Source organism: Quercus robur, chromosome 5 (genome assembly GCF_932294415.1).
Source record: "Quercus robur chromosome 5, dhQueRobu3.1, whole genome shotgun sequence".
NCBI lineage: Eukaryota > Viridiplantae > Streptophyta > Magnoliopsida > Fagales > Fagaceae > Quercus > Quercus robur.
In genome coordinates, this window is record NC_065538.1 from 8,850,417 (window position 1) to 8,866,811 (window position 16,395).

General features: G+C 34.9%; 1 protein-coding gene and 2 non-coding genes across 8 annotated transcripts in view; all 3 read left to right on the top strand.

Annotated features, from left to right (window-relative positions):
- LOC126725050 (eukaryotic initiation factor 4A-11-like) overlaps positions 1-16,395 on the top strand; it is an 84,962-nt gene that overhangs the window by 67,349 nt on the left and 1,218 nt on the right. Inside the window, exons 1-5 of one of the 6 annotated variants that reach the window (XM_050429542.1) lie at positions 10,771-10,956; positions 11,940-12,020; positions 13,112-13,181; positions 13,327-13,433; positions 14,157-14,587. In XM_050429542.1, the coding sequence (XP_050285499.1) occupies positions 13,114-13,181; positions 13,327-13,433; positions 14,157-14,587 (606 nt within the window). In that variant the 5' untranslated portion in view covers positions 10,771-10,956; positions 11,940-12,020; positions 13,112-13,113. Of the gene's footprint in view, positions 1-10,767; positions 10,957-11,939; positions 12,021-13,111; positions 13,182-13,326; positions 13,434-14,156; positions 14,588-16,395 lie in introns of those variants that run through there. The other 5 variants (XM_050429541.1, XM_050429544.1, XM_050429543.1 and 2 more) reach the window with 5 other exon arrangements.
- On the top strand, positions 12,380-12,478 carry LOC126732018 (small nucleolar RNA snoR98). The gene has a single exon (XR_007659209.1). It is a non-coding gene; the product is annotated as a small nucleolar RNA snoR98 (small nucleolar RNA).
- On the top strand, positions 12,735-12,837 carry LOC126732020 (small nucleolar RNA snoR98). Its single transcript, XR_007659211.1, has one exon. It is a non-coding gene; the product is annotated as a small nucleolar RNA snoR98 (small nucleolar RNA).

The following is a 16,395-nucleotide window of genomic DNA, read 5'->3' on the forward strand; positions in this document are numbered from 1 at the left end:
TCTTTGTGTGAAAATTCCTTTTCATTTCTCCAGTTAAAGCAAATAGGAGCAATTGACATAACCATCTAATGGCTCTAGCCGTGTAACTATTGTATACATTTTTTGTTGTGCATTGACAAGATATGTGTCTTTGAGTGACATTATATAAATTTCCAATGGAAAAACTTTGCTCAAATTGCTTAGAAGGATAATGATAAGAAGGGAAATGAAGTTTAGAATAGCTTCTCTTGTTTGTTAATAGAAGAAGGAAAATTGCCTAATGAGTTCTAATTTAAAAGGATATAGGGAAAAACCATCTAGTCCTTTCAAGAATGTAGTAGTGAATATTTACTATGTTACACATAACACGAGCTTTTGGTTTCAACCAAGGAACTTAAACAGTTGTAGAGAATTCACAACACCTGATAATGTTTTGAGAAATTTCATTAATTCTTAGAGGGGGAAAAGTCATTAGTGAACTTATTGAAACTCTCGTATAGTTCATGATGCAAATCCATTTGCAAAGTCAAGAATTTGAAGATGGGGTTCCCACTGAATTTTAGATTACATTTTCAATCTCAAGTTACTATTATTCATTTTTAAAAACGGTTACATCTAAAATCAGTAATAATGTCTAAACTGCCTTTTGTTCATCTTAAAATAAGGTCTTCAACAGCCTTTCGAAATCCCCCCATCCCTCTTTCTTTTCCTCTCTCTTTCAACAAACACGATGAGCTTTCTCTTCCCTTTCTATCCCAAACCATTTTTGGTCATTTGCTATACCTTCTAGATTTACAATGCAACAAACCACATAAACTTCATTACACATCAAAAATCAGCTAGTCTGTAACAATCATCAATTCATTAATGGAAGGGAAATGCAACAAGGATTGATCATATGACATAATCCTTTGGCTTTCAAAGAACTTGGGTACAATCATGAGACCAAGATAGCTATTGTTTAAAATGATCGAAACCCAGATATAGATTCAGGTGAAATGTCAACTAAAAAAAATTGCAAAGTAAAATTCTTGATTGGACATTGAGGATCTCTCTAAACCAATTAATTTTTAATACCTTTAGCAATTTGCTAATCATATACTTTTTTGAGAGAAAATGAGACAGGACCATTGCTGTGACCCGGTTGAATGAATAGAAATAAATAGTCATATTCGAGGCAACAACCCTCCAAGAACAAATAGAAAAGAAAGGAATTTTGTAAATATTATCAGCTTGCCTCTTATTCCATAACTCTTAGTTTAAATACATCAACCACAACTAACTCAAATAAAAGGATAACCACAATTAAAAAGATAACAACCAGCCTAATAGCTAAGTCTATCCAAGATAATAGGATGAGTCCTATCTCAAGGAAGTTTATTGATAACAAAAACTAATGACAACATCCTAATTCAAATACAAAACTATCAATTAATTCAAATACGACACTTGAGGCATTTATCTTCAGCTGCTCTGTTTTATCTTCGGCCACTTCTAGAGTCCAACTTCAGTTGCATCACTTGTTCCCTCTTCCACGTGTGCTGCAAACATAGCAACCATGCCCTTAAATTTATATTTCTCAATCCTTCGAAAAGATGTAGAAGTCAAGCCCATTGTAACTTCCAGTGAAGTTGTAGACTTGATAGTAGCCACAAACACATTGAAAAAGGTTCAGACGCTACACAAGCATACGCATTATGATGCAAAAATTTCGCAACTCTAGGTTCGGTGAACGAAACAGATTATTAGAAAAAGAGAAATAAAAAAAGATAAAAAAGAAGGGGGAGAGCAAAAACAGAAGCTGCAAAGAAAGACTAGAAAAAGGAATCATCAAAACTAATTAAGAGTGACATTGTGGACATGTTCGATAGAATTTGTAATATATTCCATCTGCTAACCATAAAAGGCACAAAGAAATCAAAACTCACCAAAGAACTAAGTGAAAATGCATGTGAAGAAGTTCAAGTTGTGGGAATCATTGTAGGTCACTGCATGCAGAAGAGGTTTCACAATGGTGTCAATGCTGAATACTAGTTGAGTATCATATCTCAAACTTAATTATGAACAGATTAAATGCAAAATTATACAAAGGAAGCAAATGAAAGAAGAAAATAAGAGTAAAGATACTATTGAGAGCCAAATAAACATAGATGTAAGCTGTATATTTCCAAGAAGTGAGTTACGGATAACTATATTAGTATCAAAAGTGTCAATTGACAGAAAGAAAAAGAATATAATATTTATTATTGTCATTATTTTGGTGAAAAAAATGGTTAGGTGGAAATAGTGACACCCCCTTACCTCCCTCGGGCAAAACCTCATTTTTATGAAGTATACTACTACTTTGCTAGTAGGGAAAGGACCCCAACCCAAGCCACTAGTCCAATCTCAACGGTGGTGAACATAATATATTTGGAGTACATCAATCAATTGGTATACATCCTACAGACATGCCTTTGCCCATAAACAACAATGTGGATGTTGATGGCTTTCACAAATAAAAGTTTTCAATCAATTTCAATGATCTACAATCACGGAAGGAACAAATATGTAACCTCACTTCATAAAACTGAGGCTTCAACCATATTAGGAATCAAAAATATTAAGCCTCAATAATAAGAGGCTTCAACGATACATTAACTACCTTAACACTTATACCAAAAACTTAAACGGTTAGGAAATGATAAACTTAAGTATTTAACCATTACTATAACACTTCCTCTAATGTGTGAGATTATACTTCCCTTTAATATGTTGGACCCAACACAAGTGATTTTTAAATTTCTTAAATGGGAGGTAAAGAAGAGATTTGAATTCAAGATCACTTACTCTAATACTATGATGAATTGTTGGTTATCCCAAAAGCTTAAACTATTAGAAAATTGTGAACTTAATCATTTACTTATTATTCTAATGGTTTGAAACAAAAAGACATGTCATGGTCTTTCAACTTGAAACTCTATATTGGGTATAAATTCTCATCCACTACTAGAATAAATTTCTTCTTCTTTCCTTGTGTTTTTTAGTTTTCTATGCTGAGCAAAAGTTCTCATCCACTACTACAATGGGGTATCCCTGATTGTATATCTAATTTTGGTTTGTTGTGATAAGGATTCATAGCCGACCCCAAAATTTAGGACTAAGATTTCTTGTTGTTGTTTTACTAAGTTCCTTAAACACATTTGCCAACTGGTGGAAGCTCACATTCCCCAATTATCCTTAAACAAAAAAAGCTAACAATTAAGAACAACCAAGAATCCCCCAACACTTCAAAATGGCTAGTACTATTGAGAAAGACATGATCTTTAAACCACCAATAGCAAGTAAACAAAAAACCTAAATAAGAATTGGCTAACCAGAGAAACACAATTTAAAGCAAGTAAACAAGAAACTAAGAATTGGGTACTCAAAGACACAAAATTCAAAGCAAGTAATCAAGAATTCTCTCAACTTGGTAAGTAAAAATAACCAAGAAACAAAAATAAAATCCAAAAAATTGAGACCTAAAAGTTTTAGCAGAGTTGGAGGTCAACCTCAACGAGGGAATCATCATCGTTGTCATAATTTTCGGGGTGTTTGGACTTGTCTTTTTACTAAATTCCATTTTTTCATTAACATTGAATTCCATTTGAACTTGTGTGTTGTGTCAAGTTAACAGTAAATTTCTTGTGTTTATAAAAGTTTTTGCAACTTTTATCATAACTTGATGAAATACTGAAGAAAAAAAAAAAAAAAAAGTAATATCACTTTCACTTTTTTTAAAAGAGGAATATTACTCTCACTTTAACCTAATACTAATATCACTTTTATTATATATCAACCATAACAGGTCACTGAAATAATTATGAAAAAGTTATAAAAAATTTGGTATCATTAGATTTATATTTCATTTACTAGTATTTACCAAGAGACGTGATGTTAAGGTCAAAAGTGATCTTAAAGTCTAAAATCTCAAAAAAGTGTCATTTTAATAGATGTTAAATTAAGTGAATAATTGCTGAGAGTTTTGTAACTCAACCGACACCTCCTCTTATTTTTAGCTCAATGATGTAACTCCTTTATGATGAGAAAAAAAAAATTCAAGTCTTCCCTTTTCCATTTGTTATATATATATATATATATATATATATATATATTCTTCACGTCAAACTCACGCTTTTTTGGAACACAAAAGGTGCAACAAACGCCTACAAAAACCAATTCCTATCTTGGTCAGATGATAAAAGAACTATCATCAGAAGTGAACGCTATAGGTTGAAACTCTCTAAAAAAAAAAACTACAAAGTACCTATCAATTTAGGATAATTGCATTGTAATGTTATGGTTTAGTGATTAAAAAAAAAGTTAGGGTAAATTACAAAGTTAGTCCTATCGTTTACACCATATCTCAATTTGGTCCCTAACATTTCACTTGTGTCGATTTCCCTAACCTTTCAATGTCGTGTCAATTTAGTCATTGCCGTTATCTTTTAGATGAAAATTGCTGACATGGTAAACGGTCCAAATAAAAATAATAAAAAAATAAAATAAAAATTGCCACATCAATGGACACTTGTACTGCCACATCATCTGACAACCAAAATCCCAAACTCAACTCCATCTGCTCTCCCCCTCTCTTGTTAGTCACCACCAACCAAACCCATCTTCATCTCTTCTCCCTCATCCTCTAAGAAGTTGCAGACACCAGCGAGTTCAACTTAAGAATAATTTATTGAAATATTTATCTTATGTTACCTAGCAAAGATACAGAAGTCATGTCAGTCCATCCAAAGTGAGAAAATATGGAACTTTAGAAGTCTGGGACCACATAATACTTTCACCATATCCTAATATTCCCACCAGATCCTAAAATCAACCATATGTATAACAAATGAAATAAAACCCAAAACACATAACCTGGAGGGTTTAGAAAAAACAAAGGAAGAGTTCCTAAGTCTATAACTATGGATACTGCCACAGCCAAATTTGCTTTAGTTTCATCTATCATTTTGTTTTAATAACAGCAATCTACCGACTGCTATGTAGTTAGCTTGTAAGGTAGATTGCCCTTCAGTTGTTCTCTTCTTTGGTTGGTGGAGACTAACGAGAGAGAAGGGGAAAGGAGATAAAGATGAGTTAGGAATTTTATTAGAGTCTAGGAATTTTGATTGTCGTGTTTCAAATTTAATTTGTTTTTTTTAATTAAAAAAAAAACTGATGCAGTGGTATAGGTGTTTGTTGATGTGGCAAATAAATAATTTTTTTATTTTAGCCGTTTGCCACACCAAAAATTTCATTCAATAGATAATGGCAAGGACTAAATTGATACGACACTGAAAGGTTAGGGACCAAATTGACACATTTAAAAGGGTAGGGACCAAATTAAAATATGATGTAAAAGATATGGACCGACTTTGTAATTTACCAAAAAGTTATTAATATTGTCTTCAACCAGACCTGAAACAATTCATCAATTTCGTCCCATTGGCTTATGCAACATCCTTTACAAAAGTGTGACAAAACTTCTCATCCAAAGACTGAAACCCTTCCTCCCCGACCTCATTCATCCTTTTCAATCTAGTTTTATTGTGGGAAGGAAAGCCAGTGACAATGTGATTCTAACTCAAGAAATTATTCATTCCATGACCATCTCCAAAAGCAAGCAAGGCCTTATGGCCCTCCAAATTGATCTTGAAAAAGTTTTTGACAGATTTGAGTGGAACTTCATTCACCATGTTCTCAAATAGTTTAACTTTCCAAATGATTGGATTGAACTTATCATGTCCTGTCTTACCACCTCTATCCTTTCGGTCATGATTAATGGTGAGAAACTTGATCCTTTCCTTCCCTCTTGCGACATCCACCAAGGCGATCCTCTGTCCCCCTACATTTTTATCCTTTGTATGGAATATTTGGCAGAGCTCATCAAAACTGAAATTTCTCTTGGCAACTGGTCAGGTATAAAGACTTCAAGAGATGGGCCATCCTTCTCTCATCTTTTTTTCGCCGCCGACTTCATCCTTTTCACCAAAGTCACAAAGAAAAATTGTCTTGCTATCAATAAGGTTTTAGAGACTTTCTGCACCATCTGAGGTCAAAAAGTGAATTATGGCAAGTCAAAGCTTTTCTTTTCCACTCATACCAATGAAGCTAATGCTACCATGGCAAAAAGGGAGCTTGGCATGGAGCGTGCCAACGATTTTGGGAAATATTTTGGTGTCCCCATCATCTCCGATGGTCGAAATAAGAGAGCTTTCAGCCTTATTGTCGAAAAAATCCGAGCAAAGCTCTCAGGTTGGAAATCCCACTCCCTCTCCATGGGGGGCCGACTCGTGCTCATCAACTCCGTCACCTCGGAAATGCCCATCCACTTAATGCAGTGCACCCTCCTCCCCGCAAAAATCTGCCATGAGCTTGACAAGATCAACTGAGATTTTCTCTGGGGTGAGATCCAAGAAAAAGATCCACGCTATCAATTGGACCACAGTCACCAAACCAAAACATTTTAGTGGATTGGGTATTATGCGCAGCCTCAATCGCAATAGAGCTTTGCTTGCAAAAAGGGCTTGGGAGCTCTGCCTTAAACCAAATAGCATATGGGTCGAAACCTTTAGGAAAAAATACCCTCCTTCCTCGGATGCCACCAAAAGAAAATCTCCTGTTTGGGCCAGTCTTCAAAAAGCCCAAAATATTTGCTAGGAAGGCACCCGCTAGCTTATCCGCAAGGGAGAAACTCCCAGGTTTTGGCTTGATAACTGGACGGGCCACGGTAAACTCCACAATCTTATCGAAGGGCCTCTCCATGAGAATAACATGGTTCTTAAGGTGAAAGACTTTTGGGACAGCAATGGTAATTGGGACTTCTCTGTTTCATCTTTCGACATTCCCCTACACATCCGTAACATCATTCGAGCTACCCCTCGCCCTATTCACTCCGTCCTCAACAACAACCCCTGTTGGAATTACTCTCCCAATGGTCAATTTACTTCTCATTCTGCCTATCTCATATCTTCAAGTCTGCCTTTACTCGTACCACACCCAACTGGAACTGGCTCTGGAAATCCCACACTCTCCCTCGAGTCAAAACGTTTCTTTGGCTCGCATGCCATGATCGCCTTTCCACAAAGAACCAACTCTTCAAGCGTCACATTCTATCTGAAGACTCTTGCCCTCTCTGCCTTTCATATGCTGAAACCACCATCCACATCCTTTGGGATTGTCCATACATTTCAACCATTTGGCAAAATTCCTCAAACCCCACCATTCCTCACAACTTCTTCACCCTCGACCTTCCCAACTGGCTCAAGCTCATCTCATCCCCCACACCTCAAACCTCAAACCTCAAACCATAATACCATACCTTGGCACATCATCTCCCCCTTAACTGCTTGGTGCATTTGGACAAATTGCAATAAGTTCCTCATGGAGAACATCCCTTTCTTAGCCCAGGCTATCTCAATAAAAGCCAAATCCCTAGCCCAAGATGTATGGCATCTAATCCCTACAAAAAATGCTCCCATCAAGAATAGCACTACCCACATCGGTTGGACCCCCCCTCTCATTGGCTTTTTTAAACTCAACACCGACGGTTCAGCCAAAGGAAACCCAGGCTTAGTAGCGGCTGATGGGCTTATAAGAGTCACAATGGATCTTGGATCGCTAGCTTCACTAAATCCATTGGCTTCACTCACCCCATGGCAGTAGAGCTTTGGGGTCTTAGGGAGGGCCTTGTCCTAGCAAAAAACCTTAACATCAGGAATTTGCTGATAGAAATTGATGCCAAAGCTGTGACTAATATCATTAGCTCTCAAAATGATACCTCTTTTGTTACACATCCTTATTCTAACCTCATTCTTGCATGCAGGTCCCTGCTCTGGTGTTTTGAAGATGCTCAGATCAGTCACACCCATCGTGAAGGAAACTATTGTGCGGATATTTTGGCTAAGGAGGGAATTTTTAGTTCTAGTTCTTTTGTTTATCACTCTTCTCCTCCTTATTGTATTATGTAACAACTTTTGGCTGATGCATGGGGTGTTTGCTACCCCAGACGTTGTATTTCCTAGCTTTCATTTAATTCAAGTTCCGATTTTCCAAAAAGAAGAGAAAGAGGTATGTTGTTGGCCCATGGGCCCAACTTCAATTAAATGTTAGAAGGGCCTTACATGTTTCTTTTGATTTTTAAAATGTTCACTTACAAGGTTGTTGGGCCAAACTTCTTATGCAATTGGGCCTCAATTGTGTCTGGGATTGTGATTTGGGCCTAGACAAGCTTTGTAAGTAATGCAAATTTATGGGTCTTTTATTTATTTATTTTATTTTTATTATTTTAAAGATAATGCAATTTAGGGCCTGGTTAATGATTTTGTGGATGATTGAGAACTACGAGAGTCTGAATCTTTTCTCAAAGATCCCATGGTTCATGGAAATGCCAAGTCTTAGGTTGCGTTTGGATACCGCTTATTTTGCTGAAAACTAAAAACAATAAAAACAAAAATAAAAATGTTACTGTTCACGCGTGGATTACTATTCATTTGTCTTGATGCACTGTTCATGTCTCATGAACAGTGCAAGAGGTGCTGGTAAAAAAAAGAAGAAGCTAAAAACGCAGAAATGCAAGACGCATCAGCCCAATCCAAATGTATACTAACATGCCAAACCTAAAACAAAAAATGTGGCTATCAAGTAAATTAAATAAATAAATAAATTTGGCTAGTAAATAATTTCACACGTGTTACTCAATATTTTCTTCTAGGTAGATAGAGACAGACCTTCAATTATCCTCTTCTTACTTATCTCTTAAGCATTTCCAAGTGCCACTAGCCATTTAAAAGCACAGTTGAACAGTAAGATATGATACAAAAGTCAAGAAAAGTGAGCACAATAATGGTGGATGACTCACATGGTGTGACCTATTTCATGCAGCCATAGGACCAGGTGTTGAAATTACAACATCATATCATCTAATCACTGAGCAAAGTACTCTTTTTTCCTTCTCTTTTCTTATGCTTTGTAGACTATATAGAAAGCCAAGACCTATGTTGCTAATTGGTTCATTAACTTCATTGGATAAGGATGGCTATTAGAGCTGCACCATATGTAAGCATTGCTCATCTTATCTTGACTTTTTTTTTTTTTCAAGAATTTCTTTACCAAAATCATGTGAAGATGTCTTTCTTTCTTTCTTTCTTTTTTTTTTTTTTTTTTTTTTTTTTTTTCAACTTTTGAAGTAAACCATTGTGCATTATAAAGTGAAATATCATTCACGTATTTAGCATATATATGTTAGGGAGGAGAGAATATATGAGTTTAATATCTAAAGTTTTAAGGGTCTTTTGAAAACCAATTTGGACTATACTTATATATAAAATCACAAATTCTAAAAACCAAGGGTTTGGTTCTTAAATTGAAAAAAGCATGATTTCAATTCATGGTAATTATGTAGACGACTTGCTTGATAAATTTTTATTATTATTAAACCCCATCAAATTCGAATGGCTAAAATTAAAGATGCCTAGTATGCACCCATTATATTTACAAACATTCAAAGGATTTTATTCGTGATTGGCATATATGTCATAGATAAGTCAATTCATGTGGTAAGGGCAAATGTTGACCTTAAAAGAAATGCTAAAATATCATTCATACAATCTAATTTAATATTGCCTTTAAATTGGTTGATTAATTATAAAGTATATGAAATTTGCTTGAGAAATTATTTCCTAACTCTTTTATATGGATTCAACCTTTATATGAAAAGAAGGTGTAATGCACCAAGTACATTAAATAAAATTTTTTTTTTCAGTAATCATTAAATAAATTCATAATTTACACAATGGTACCTTCTCAAAAAAAGAAAAGAAAAAGTATTACAATGGTATCAACATGCCCTTTTCATCAACATTCATTGGAATCTTGTCAGTAATCCACTCAAAAACAATAAGATATCACTTTGAATAGGAAAATATAAAACAATATTTTTTTAGGTGGATTAACCACAAAAATGCAACGGACTATAATGAAAATCAACACATTGATGTTGTTGTGATTATAAATGGTGTAAATTATAAGTTTTAAAAGTTAATGAACCGATCTAAAAGTGACCCTAGATTTAGAGGGTGTGAAATGTATTTTACCCTAAAATTTAAGATGTTACATAGCCTTAAGAAATATAAATTTTTTATTACAAATATTTGTAATTGATCCTATTAATGAGAATTAACCCCTTTAAGAATATAGGCTAATATGTAACAGACTTATGATCCTTCTTTTTTTCTTTTTTTCTTTAGAAGCAACTTGTGATCCATTTAAGGTGTAATTAAATCATTTTCATTTATATGTTACTTCAAGGAATATTTTTGAAAAAAAAGCATCACCCTAATAAACCCTAGTACATGTCATCGTGCTTTGTGATAGATTTTTAATTTTAAGTGTTTTGCTAAATGAATAACTTAAATTAAAAGACGATTCTCAAAAAAAAAAAAAATAAATAAAAGACAATATTATTTTAAAAGAAAAATACCTTTATAAAAAACCCTAATCCAAACAAGATTTAACCCCAAAAAAAAGGTTTATACAATCTTTTTTTTTCAACCACAAATTCTATTACCAAAACTTGTAACAAACCAAGTACTCATAGCCCTTTCAGTTTCTATTATTAAACTAACAAACAAACAAAAACCAATCTTTTCCACATAATTTTCTCAGCAAACAAACAGACTTCAAGTAATAAATCAAAACCCCCAGGGGTAAATCCGGAAACCAAAAAAAAAAACCTAACCTAATCTAACAACACAAACAGAAACACACACAAACACAAACACAAACACAGAGAGAGACATAGGAATATATATAAAAGGCTCGCTGTTTTCACCTTTCGCCTCCTCTTTAACTTTCCATTCAAACTCCACGGCGCAGATCCGAGGAGTTTGGAAAAACCCTAGCCCTCTCTTCAAACCTCTTTCAATAATCTTTCACTCTACTTTTCTTCAACACTTTCAGGTCTCTCTCTCTCTCTCTCTCTCTCTCTCTCTCTCACACACTGTTTCTCTGTGTGTGTGTGTGTATGTTTCTGTGTGATGTTATGTATGTATAGGGATGTGTATTTGGATAGTTGGGTTGATGGGTCTGTTTTAAATACGCATGTTTTCTTGTTTGTTCTGGTTGAAACTTGAGAGTATGTATCTGTGTGTGTGTGTGTGTGTGTGAAGCTATATATAGCTATATGTATAGGTCTGTGTATATGGATGTTGGGCTTGATGAGAAATGCTGAAATTGTAAAAGGTTGTGATTTTTTCTTCCTGTTTGTTCGGGTTGATAGTATATATATCTCCGTGTGGGATTGAAGGTGTTTCATGATATATGTATAGGACTGTGCATTTGGTAATAAGGAGTGATGGGTCTGTTGTAAAAATGGTGAATTTGTATGAGGTTGTTATTTTTTGTTTGTTTGTTTGTACTGGTTGAAAGTATGTATATATTTGTGTGTATGTGAAGCTTTATGTACAGGACTGTATATGTGGATGAGTGGGTTGATGGGTCGGTTGGAAAAGCGGTGAATTTGGTAGAAATTTTTGGTGTTTTTTTTTGTTGAAAGATTTGATATTGGATGTAAGTGTGTAGTGATTGCTTTTTGTATGTGCTATGTGTTTCTTTTGGGATCTGGGACTCGTCTGTTTGGCTTGTGATTATTGTTGTAGTTCTTTGTTAGCTGTTTGATTTTTGTGATTGTGTTTACTGGGTGCTGTGTTTGGTTTTGTTTTGTTTGTGTGACAATGGTTGTAGTTCTGTGTTAGATATTTGATTTTTGTGATAATTGAGAAGAGTAGGGCAATGGAGAATGTGATTGATGCATGGGAAATTGATGGAATTTAGTGATTGAGGCTTGTGGGACTATTTAGTTTGATAGTTTTTTTGAAGCTACACGTATGATGAGATAGAAGTGAAAGGCCTAGTTTTGTGTTCTTGTTTTTTTTTTTTCTCAGTAATCATCTAGAGGGTGAAGGAATTTTTTCTGGGGAACTGTTGGCTTAAGTGGTCTATGTAAGAAAAGGGAGCAGTTTTAGGTATCATCTCTTTCTGAGAGCTTAGAGATTCAATTACTGTATTGGAAAATTAGTATTTTTTTATGTATTCAAGTCATGTACTATAGGGTGAACTTATCACGAGTGTTATGATTCTCAAGGGAAATTGTTGTTTATCCAATGCAGTAGTTTGTGTTATATTTTTTAATATGTTCCAAGGTTACTCTAGTGGCATATTTATTATTAAGTACCGAGTGGTAAGAATACTATTCATTTTTTCCTAGTTTCTGCTAATTCTAAGAGAAACAATGGCAATGCATATTATGTTTAGTCAAACTTTGGGGGAGCGGGTGAAGTGGTTTCTTTTGCTCAATGATTTGTTTCTATCATGACAGATTTCCATCTACTCCTCAGAATATCTTCCCCAGACATCAAGACAGAAATCTAATACTTGTATACCACTTTGTTTGGTTTGCAAGTTTGGCTCTTCTGTTACATTGTTTAGCAACTTTTTTTTTTTTTTGTGTGGTTTGGTTTTCCATCTTTAATTTTTGTTATATTTTTTCTCCTATGTTCCAAGGTTACTGTAGTCACATATTTATGATTAAGTACTGAGTGGTAAGAATGCTATTCTATTTTGTCCTGGATTCTGCTAATTCTAAGAGAAACAATGGCAAAGCATATTGCGTTTAGCAAAACTTTGGGGAAGTGGGTGAAGCGGTTTCTGTTGCTCAAGGATTTATTTCCATCATGACAGATTTCCGTCTACTCAGAATATCTTCCCCAGACATTAAGTCAGAAATCTAATACTTGTACGCCACTTTGTTTGGTCTGCAAGTTTGGCTCTTCTGTTACATTTTAGCAACTTTTTATCACTTTTTGACACGTGGTGTGGTTGTCCATCTTTACCTGTAAACCACTTTGTTCCTTGATTTAGCCTGATTTTATTTATTTCCACTGAATACACATAAATATTTATCTATTTTATCTTGTGTGTATGTATTAATATTTGATAAATCATGGGATCAATGAATTGATTCTGGAGCTTAAATATGCTATTCTGTTTTAGTCCTTTGTGCTTGATCTATCTCACTGAAGTTTCTTATTAACTAAATATTTGTTTCTGTGAACAGCTATGGCAGGTGCAGCTCCGGAAGGTTCACAATTTGATGCTCGTCAGTTTGATGCTAAAATGAATGAGTTGTAAGTTTTTTTCTATATTCTTTACCATGGTTTCTGTTCTTTCTATTTACATATACAATAAAGCTTTTTTTACCGATCATATCATGCATGCTTTGTGATTTGTGCAAATTTTAATTATTTTTTTTTGACAAATTGATTGTTGCAGACTCTCAACTGATGGGCAAGAGTTCTTCACCTCATATGATGAGGTTTATGAAAGTTTTGATTCAATGAGATTGCATGAAAACCTTCTGAGAGGAATCTATGCTTACGGTAGGAATAGAAGATCTTTTGTTTAATATCTTTTCTTCTGATTGTAAAAAAGAAGTGAAATTGAAATTTTGATGGCACCCAAGTTGTTAGCCTGCATCACCCTCTGGAAAACTTCTTTTAAAATTTATGAACAAATCATTCTAAAAACTCATGAATTGTAGGCTACCAGTTATTAACTTGTTATAAAATATTGTAAAAACCAAGTGGGCTAGGGGTCCATTTAAAAAAAAACAATTTATTATATGTATGTTTATTTATTTGATTTTAATCTAAAATATGGGTATATGCATTTTGCACCCCGAATATGAAAACTTGCAATCACCACCCCAATCGTAAGAGACTCTGCAAATTGCACCTCATAAATTGATTGACTGTTAAAATTAGTGATCACATACAAGTCACATGATCGTCAAAAGTTGATTTCTCGGTTGTGCCCTGTTTTGAGTTATTGTCCCAAATTATTACAGTTAATCAGGCTATGGGGTGCAGTTTGTGAAGTTTGTTATATCGGAATTGTAATTGCAAATTTTCATAATTTCAGTACAAAGTGCTGTACCCCCAAAGTTTAGGGTGGTTTTCAATTTCATGGTTTTTGCAATGAACATGCCATCATGGAAATTGCATGGTTTATCATTGAATCTATCATCATGTACCCTGGTTCTATTCTCCTGCTTCTTGTTTATCTTTTGCTTGGATATGTTTTAATGAAATTCTCTACTTAAGGTTTTGAGAAGCCTTCTGCAATTCAGCAAAGGGGGATTGTTCCTTTCTGCAAAGGCCTTGATGTAATTCAACAGGCTCAGTCTGGAACTGGGAAAACAGCAACTTTCTGCTCTGGGATTTTGCAACAACTTGATTATGAGCTTGTCCAGTGCCAGGCTTTGGTTTTGGCACCCACTAGGGAACTTGCACAACAGATTGAGAAGGTTATGCGGGCACTTGGTGATTATCTTAATGTCAAGGTTCATGCTTGTGTTGGTGGCACAAGTGTTCGTGAGGATCAACGCATCCTTCAGGCAGGTGTTCATGTTGTTGTAGGCACCCCTGGTCGTGTATTTGACATGTTGCGAAGGCAGTCACTTCGTCCTGATTACATTAAGATGTTTGTACTGGATGAGGCTGATGAAATGCTTTCTCGTGGTTTCAAGGACCAGGTTAGTAAATTTACTTTGATCTTGATCCTTTTATATGTTTGCAATGCATATTGCATACATAATTTCTCTTTGACATCTAAATTTTTTTTGTTGGATGGGTGCTTGCACGTGTTAGATGTATATTTTGCAATATCTTGTTTTTGATGAACAACATGTGGGAGGGAAGTAAGATGTATCACAGTAAGAAATTAAATATTGGAGCAGTGTAGGGGTGGCAAAGGAAGCCCAAACCCATTTGCCCACCCAAACCCACCCACTCTAATTGAACCCAAACCCACCCAATTATTAGTTGGGTTAAATGGGCATCAACCCAATTAGACCCAATGATTATTGGGTTTTAACTAAAAACCCATTGAACCCCATTTAACCCAAAAACAATATACCCAAATTCAACCCAGCCCTTCCCATTTAAAAAAAAAAAAAAAAAAAAAAAAACCCAGCCCTCAGACATTTCAGTGTTTCACTCATTTTCCCTCATTGTCTTGCCTTCCAATCACTTTTTAGTTGGAGACCCAGTGATCTTTTTCCTTTCTTTCTATTCACCACTTTGCACTGTTAGTCGGAGCCCACCAATTGCATCTACAAGCAAGAATGCTGCCTCTCTTTCGAACACTCCAGTAATCTTTTCTCTTCCCTTAGTTTTCCGTTTGGTTCCTGAGAAAAAAAGACAGAGGAAAGTGTAGTCCGAGAAAGAAAGCTTATCTTTCTGGCTTTATGTTATAGTTTCGTTTCATTTCTGTTCTTGTTTTCGTTTTCCCCAAGTTTTACTGCACTGAAGCTCATGTGTCTGTTGAAATGTCTCTTCAATGATTTTTCTCTTTTCATTTCCGTTGGTGGCTGAGAAAATGAAAGCGTAGTCGGAAAAGAAAGCTTATCTTTTTGCACCATTCAAATTTCTTTGAATTTTCTTGGATTACCTTTTTTCTGATTTTGAGGAATATAGAAATTAAAATTTGGAATACCATTTTTTTTTGCCAAACAAACTCTGCATTCTCTCCTGTCCAACTTGTTTTGAAGATATGGTGTTCCATTATCGGTACTATGCTCTCTGTGTTTGTGTGTAATTACTGGCCATCGTTGTCTTTTGTTTGGTTGCTGAGAAAGTGGAGGTAATGGAAGGAAAATGATGTTTGCTTAATTTTAATGTTGGTGTTTTGCTGGCATTTGAATATTGAGAGATCTGGATTTCTCATTTTTTAAATTTCTCTTCTCATTTTCTCTATCATTTTATCGGCAACCAAATGCGGAATAGAGGTTTTGTCTTCTTTTATTTTTGTTTTCTTTTTTTTCTTGGCAACCAAACGGTGGACTTCAATGGTTGATTTTTTCTCAGCTGAGCTGAGCTGAGATGGAAGCAACCAGAGATGATCACTTATTTTTTCTTATCTTATTCCTCTATTTTCCTGTCTGAGCTGTTACTGTGTTTATGGGCATTTTGGTAATTTTGATAATTGGGTAATTGGGTGGGTTGGGGTTTACCCATTATAATTGGGTTGGGTTGGGTTTGGGTTAGAAGCAATTAATTAAATGGGTTTTAATAGGTGAATGGGTTTTGATATACCCAACCCAATTATGCCCACCCCAAACCCACCCATTTGACACCCCTAGAGCAGTGTTACCCTAATTAAAGACAATTGGAGTCTTTCAGGAAGAACATATCAGTTTAGGGGCCACTTTGAATTTGAGGCACTTGACTTGTTGGATTAACAGTACTTTCCTCGTGTTCTTTTAGTGCCGTTTCATTTACAAGTCAGATCTAATTCTGTGGTTATCTATAATTTTTTAAGTTCTATTGGGTTTTTGGGTCA